The sequence below is a fragment of the Psammomys obesus genome, unplaced genomic scaffold (assembly GCF_907164565.1).
Source record: "Psammomys obesus unplaced genomic scaffold, mPsaObe1.curated_primary_1811, whole genome shotgun sequence".
NCBI lineage: Eukaryota > Metazoa > Chordata > Mammalia > Rodentia > Muridae > Psammomys > Psammomys obesus.
This window is the reverse complement of record NW_026585504.1, coordinates 1,295,625-1,301,865: the sequence shown is the minus strand read 5'-3', so window position 1 is coordinate 1,301,865 and position 6,241 is coordinate 1,295,625. Positions and strand designations below refer to the sequence as shown.

Below are 6,241 nucleotides of genomic sequence, written 5' to 3'. Positions count from 1 at the left end.
ACACACACACACACACACACACACACACACACACACACACACACACAAGCTATTTTTAAATATTCCAGCACATTGCAAAAAGTAGGGTGAAATGTTATTTCATTCAGTTTTTAGTTGCAGATATATCTAGGATCACGTTATAAAATGTATTTCTTCTGAGGGCTTTGATCAGGAAAGACTGAAAGCCACTCACTAAAAGAATGATGCAAATGACTTTGGGAGATTAACCTAATCCACAGGGCCAATCCTAAACTATTCAAACCAGAATCTTACATTCAGGAGGCAGCTAGTTTTTCATGGGACCCTGGGAGGCTTTCAGCAACAATCCCATGTGACTGACATACGTAAAAAGCTGCCGGCGGAGGAGGGGCTCTGGAGTTGTCCTCTCTGTCTAGTGATGGGAAATAGATCTTGCTCCTTTGAGCTCAGCTTGTGGGCAGGACCCACTAGTATGTGGACAAATCAGAAGAAGTATCCTTAGGAGGTGGCTTGCTCAGCCGGTCTGTGGCAGATGATACTGTCTCTGCCTCCAGCTAGGTCAAAGGGTTCCTCGAGTCATAACTGAGAAAACCTGGCTATTCAAATCTGTGCCAAAGACTCTTTCTAATAAAAATCCTTGTAGAGTGAAAAAAGTCAATGACAGAGAAGTGTACACATCAACTGAGAAAGGTTACAGGTAGGAACGATTAGGGGCCTGGCCACTCTGCTGGTGGACTGCGTCCTGTAGACGGATACACATGTGACTCCTGATGTTCTAATAACCTTAAACTTTCTGCTATTAAAACTGTAAATGCACTCAGAGTTTGTTTTTATTTGTAAACCCAAACAAAGAAACTCCTGTTTAGAAGGACAACATGTTCCTCTTTCCAATATAGCACGAGTATTAACTAAAACAAGTACTGGCTGTGACAGCACAGGTTTTGTCCCACATTTCCTATGGAAAAGCTTGATAAGAAATGGACAGCATAAAGAAACAATTGCTTCTGTTAGTTTTACTGGAAGTATTCAGAGACATAAATTGCAGGAAGCTTTGTTAATAGAGATCCAAATCTCACAGTCATGTTCAAGCACAGCTTCTGGTTTATCTCTAACACATCCTCAAATAGTCACATAAATCTTGTTATACCAGACATGGTATGCTCAAACTTTGAGGAACAACTTCCATTAACAGAGATTCTGTGTTCCTCCTCCCACTTGAATCTAGACCAACCTTGTTGACTTACATATAACCCATAGCACACAGCAGAAGTAGTCTGCGAACTTCAGGGCAGGTCTGGAAAGGCTGAGCCGCTTCTGTTGTTTCTTGTGGGGTCCTTATTCTTGGAGAGCCACTTCTGTCAGAAGCATGGTGCTGGAAAGGGCATGTGGTATGTGTGCCCCTCAGCCTACACAAGCCCTGGCTTTTCGCTGCAAGAACCATCTGGGATATCCAAACTTGCACAAAGATAGCCCAGCCAGTCTGTCTTCAACCATGTGACAGAATGCAGGACAGCCCACCCCACATTCTAGCCCGTAAGACTATGAGCAGAAATTTTTGGTTATCTTGAGCTGCCATGTTTTGTGATGTGCTACAGGACTGCTGAGGCAAAGGTGATTGTGATCAATGTGGAGACACTCACAGAAACAACCATTTTCACCGCAGACAAGCAGCAGCTCTGCCAGACAGTGAACTCGGAGAATGAAGCTTCCTCTGTAGCACCTCTTCCGGAGCTCAGGTACCGCTCACGGGAGAGAGCGAGTGCATAAGTGAACGGCGCCAGCGCAAAATTTGAAAAGCATGTATTGCCTTTGTAATGTCAAATAAGCTATCAGTTGTTATAACAATGACATAAATATAACTTTACCAAGGTCCCTTGATTTGCTTCAGGTGACATTTTCTAGTTAAAGCTAAAATAAAGTGCATTAATTATTGTTTCTTCTAACTACAGAGACATCAGCAAGAGAATATATGTAAGTTTGTCTTAGTCTATTGGGCATCACTATGGCAGAATTCCTGAGCCTGTCGATTCCTTAAAGAGGTTTGTTTGACTCCTGGTACTTATATCCTCATGAGAGCCTCTGGTTGCATCAAAAGCTAATGGAGACATGGGAAAGCAATCATGTCTAGAAAAGATGAACTAGTTTTATAGCAACAATTCATTCTTGCCAGAGCTAACTCACATCGTGAGACCAGCACGAACCATGGTCTTGGGAGGTGCCATCACACCTTTTTGCACTGGGACTTTTCTTGCACTGAGACTCATATTTTTAAGGCTCCACCACCTCAACACTGGGGTAGAGGGCAAAGGTCAGGGGATGAGCTCTTAACACACAGAGCTTTGATATTCATGCCATGGTAAAGAGGTGGAACAATACTTGCTTATCAAATCCACTGCTCTGAGATGTATTTACTTCTGTTTTAAGCTATAGTCAATTGCTTATCTTTTTCAACTGATTCCCCTTGTTCAGGTTTAACAGCCATTAACATATTACTCTTTCAAGCCATTCTGGGGAAATCACACACAAACACACATACACACAGTAAAAATTTGAACCCATATTTACAGGGAGGTTCTAGGCAATTTGCACAGTGAAGCGAAGTGATAAGCAGCACAATTAGAAGTTCACAGAGCACTTTAAGAACAGAGAATGATGTTTCCAAAAGCACAAGACAGACCTTTGCCACCATTGTGTGAAGCCATGGTCCTGAAGCTACTGGGAGTTAGGAGTAAAAAGGAGGCATCTTGGAACATAGCTCAGCCTTACCTTCTAGCAAGCTTACCCCAAGAACTAAACCCTATGATGATTTGCACGTGTGCAGAGCAGACATCTCCATCCACACCACTGAACATGACAAAGAAATACAAAGGTTATTTGTGTTTACAAATGACTGGAAAACAGCCTGTGATCACTCGAGGAAGATATTTAGGGAATGAGAGTAGGGGTCATGGAGGCAAAGAGGCCATCTTACCTGGTGTGCTGTGACGCCCCTGTTTATGCCCGTGTGCTTACTTCCTGGTCAGGTGCCTGTAACTACGCATGGACGGGTGCGGTGACATGGCGTGGAACTTTCTTCTCTAGTGTGACCTCACCTAAACCCCTTGACTATTTCATTCCTTGCTCCCAAGAGTACACTCCAGAGCCTCCTGCTGCTGCTGTTATTCATCTGCCTCCAGACTGGTTGAAGAAGTGGAAAGATGAAGTAACCATCATTGTCAACATGACCCATACAGACTCTAAGAAGCTGAAAGTGGAGATGGAAGATGTTCCTTCTTTATGCCATATCTCACTAATCATTTACCTCCAGGGAAGATCTATTTATGGGGTGTCAAGCAGTAGAAAGTGAGGCCCCCTTTCATCCCAGGAGCTAGGCCTAAGGAGGCCTTCTCGTTTGGCTGAGGAAAAACAACCATAGCCCCTTCTCCACATCCTCCAAGAAGAAGTAACTTTTCATGTTTAAATTCAGTCCTAATATCTTTAGAAAACTCCAACAACACTTTGTGTGTGCTATAGTAGGGGACCAAAGAGGAACTGCAGCTCCTAGAAGAGCCTGGCAGCTTCTTGGATTCAGGGTAGCCTTTCCCTGCTATTGTCCATCACTCCAAACATTCTGTGCAACATTCTCTTGCATCTATTGTTTCTTTATCAGCCTCCTTGGCTTCCCTTTCCAGACAGTGGCCTCCTTAAAGGCAGGCATGAGTCTTATCATTCTTAAAAAAGTATATACATACTTTAGTGAGAAAATCCAATTTGGATATAGGATTTCCCTTCCCCTGATGTCTGTGCTGCCTGCATGGTTTTTATGACGTAAGTTCTAGAAAGAATGAATTGCGCAAGTACTCCTGAACTTATTGAAATGTGAATTGAGAGAAAGCATCTTTAGGAAAATGAGAAGTAGGCTGTGTGGCCCAGACAGAAGCACCAAGGATAGCTTTGTTTGATCTTATTAAAGTTAAGGTGTCTGAATAAAAAAGGTTTGATTTGGGGGCCTGTGTCCAACCGTCCATTAAAAACTGATTATAAATGAAAATGTATGTCATTATCCAAGATGGGTTTTTTCAAAGATATATGTTTATTGTTGGATTTTTTTAAACCAAAGACTTCACTGACATATACACACGTATATAAGCACATGTGTGTGGCATGTAGATGACATATAGAATATATGCACACTAAGAATTAGCGAAAAGTTTGGTGATGGCCTTTGCAAGATCAGTGCTAGGGAAAGCAGAACCCAAGTCAACCAGTTTTCCAATCTTTAAGGCCTCCGAGCGTCTAACATTAGAGATTATTTTAATCTACTTTGTTTCGGCATTGTTGAGATTTTAAGAGACAGACTCATTCTATGTTGCCCAGGCTTCTCTTGGAATCCTTTCAGGCTCAATCTATTCTCTTTTTGAGCAAGTGTGAGTACAGGAAACCCACCACCACGCCCTATAATGTCATCTGCTGCAGAGCTCTGTAGGCAGAGCTCTGTCCTTTTCTTCTCTGTCCTTTTCACATGTCCTTTTCTCTGTTTACGATGTCTTAAAATTAACACAGGCCACCAGATTTAGCTAGAGTTTGTACATTTTCATTGTGGTGACTCTAATAAGCCACAATCAACGTGTGTGCACCTAACATTGTAAAATTATCATTTTACTACTGAGTCCACAAATGGACTAACTTTGTCCATATCATACTAGTATTCTGTATTAATTTATCATGTATTACCCAGCTTAATGAGGATGTGAAGCAAGGGTCAGAATTCATTCTGTTAAAAATCTTATGCATGTACTATGCTTTAGGTTGGACTATGGATTCACTGTAAACCTGATCTCATGGGGGAAAATCTGATTGGCAGCTACTTTTTCTGGAGATTTTCTTTTTAATGCTCCAAAAATGCAGTAGAGGTCTTACCTCTACCGTGTTAATGACCTTCTGGGAGTCACTAAGATTTTTTAATCGGTGACCACTGGGTCTAGCACTAAAAATGCCAATGGTTTCTGTAGAAGGCCAATGTATAACCAGGAAAACACTCAGCTAATAAATTCGTCCAGCAAATTCAATATCTGGTTATCTTTGATATCTGTCACAAAAATTCCTCACAGATATTTACTTCTTACTCATAACTAAAGAGGTCAGGAGAACACTGAGCTCCCTCCCACATACCGCATACCCAACAGGCCTTCTTATGAGCTGATTGTCTGTATCCTTCGCTATATCCATTTCTTGTTTGTTTGTTTGTTTTGCTTTATGGAAAATGTTTTGCAGCATTTCAACAGTGCATTACTTTTTTTTCTCAACATCTTGCTCTGCAGCTTCCTTCACCCTTTTTGTTTGGATGCCAAGGAGCTGGGCATTGGCTGGAACCATGCAAACACCACCAACAATTCTGAAGTTCTTCTCTTCTGTGATGACTCTGACTTTCTCCTTTCTGTAGACATTCTGGATGGGCATCACAGGTCGTGTTAGATGGGTGGCCAATTAAAGTTCTTCAGCAGAAGTATCTCCCTTCTTTGGAGCCTGGAAGAGTTCCTGGTGGCTGGTATCCATAATAAAATGACTCAAAACCAACAGCATCTCTGTGAACCCAAGGAGGCGAAACAAATCCAATGAGCCACTACAGGCCAGTGGGCATCCCTGAAGGAATGCTGCTCCAAGCTCATGTTAGCTAGATTGTAATCATGTGATGGCTTGGTTGGGTTGAGTATCTGGGTTGCTTCATGCCAATGGCTGGCAGTGGGTGGTCAAAAATACTGGATGGGCTCAGCTGGGGCTGATTTCTGGAGCCCCTAACCATGAATTCCCAGCACTTTGAGCAGGGGTAGTTGGTTTTCTTACACGGTGTCTACTGCCTTCACCTTCCCCAAAGTTGACAGTTCAATGAGAGCGCAAGAAAAGACATTGGTTTTGCCTTAGAAGTAATATGCTATTGACATTCTTTTGGTTACAAGTCAGTCATAACCCTGGCCAAAGTGAGAGGGAAAGGCTTGGTCCTCACTTGCTAAAGGGAAGGCTTTCAAAAAACTTCCAGTCCTTTTATAAATTTCCACTCCATGAGACTATTACAATAATCAAAATGTCTTTATGGACCATCTTCCCTGTTTTCTTGGTCTATCCCTGGAATCTCATATGTGGTGGTCACACAAATAATCTAATCAAATTACTACACTGCATTTATTAGCAAAGAAGTCCCAGAGGGTCCCATTTGATGGGATCAGCTTATGGTCTTTGCTCCCCTAAATCTGTACCAGGGGCCTCATTATCCCCTGCTTTGCTG

General features: G+C 42.3%; 1 protein-coding gene across 3 annotated transcripts in view; it reads left to right on the top strand.

Annotated features, from left to right (window-relative positions):
• Plcb1 (phospholipase C beta 1) overlaps nucleotides 1–1,778 on the top strand; it is a 758,762-nt gene extending 756,984 nt beyond the window's left edge. For all 3 annotated transcript variants that reach the window (XM_055605263.1, XM_055605143.1, XM_055605110.1), the window contains one exon: nucleotides 1,575–1,778. In XM_055605263.1, coding sequence (XP_055461238.1) covers nucleotides 1,575–1,583 — 9 coding nt within the window. In that variant the 3' untranslated portion in view covers nucleotides 1,584–1,778. The remainder of the gene's footprint in view (nucleotides 1–1,574) is intronic.
• The last annotated feature ends 4,463 nt before the right edge of the window (nucleotides 1,779–6,241 follow it).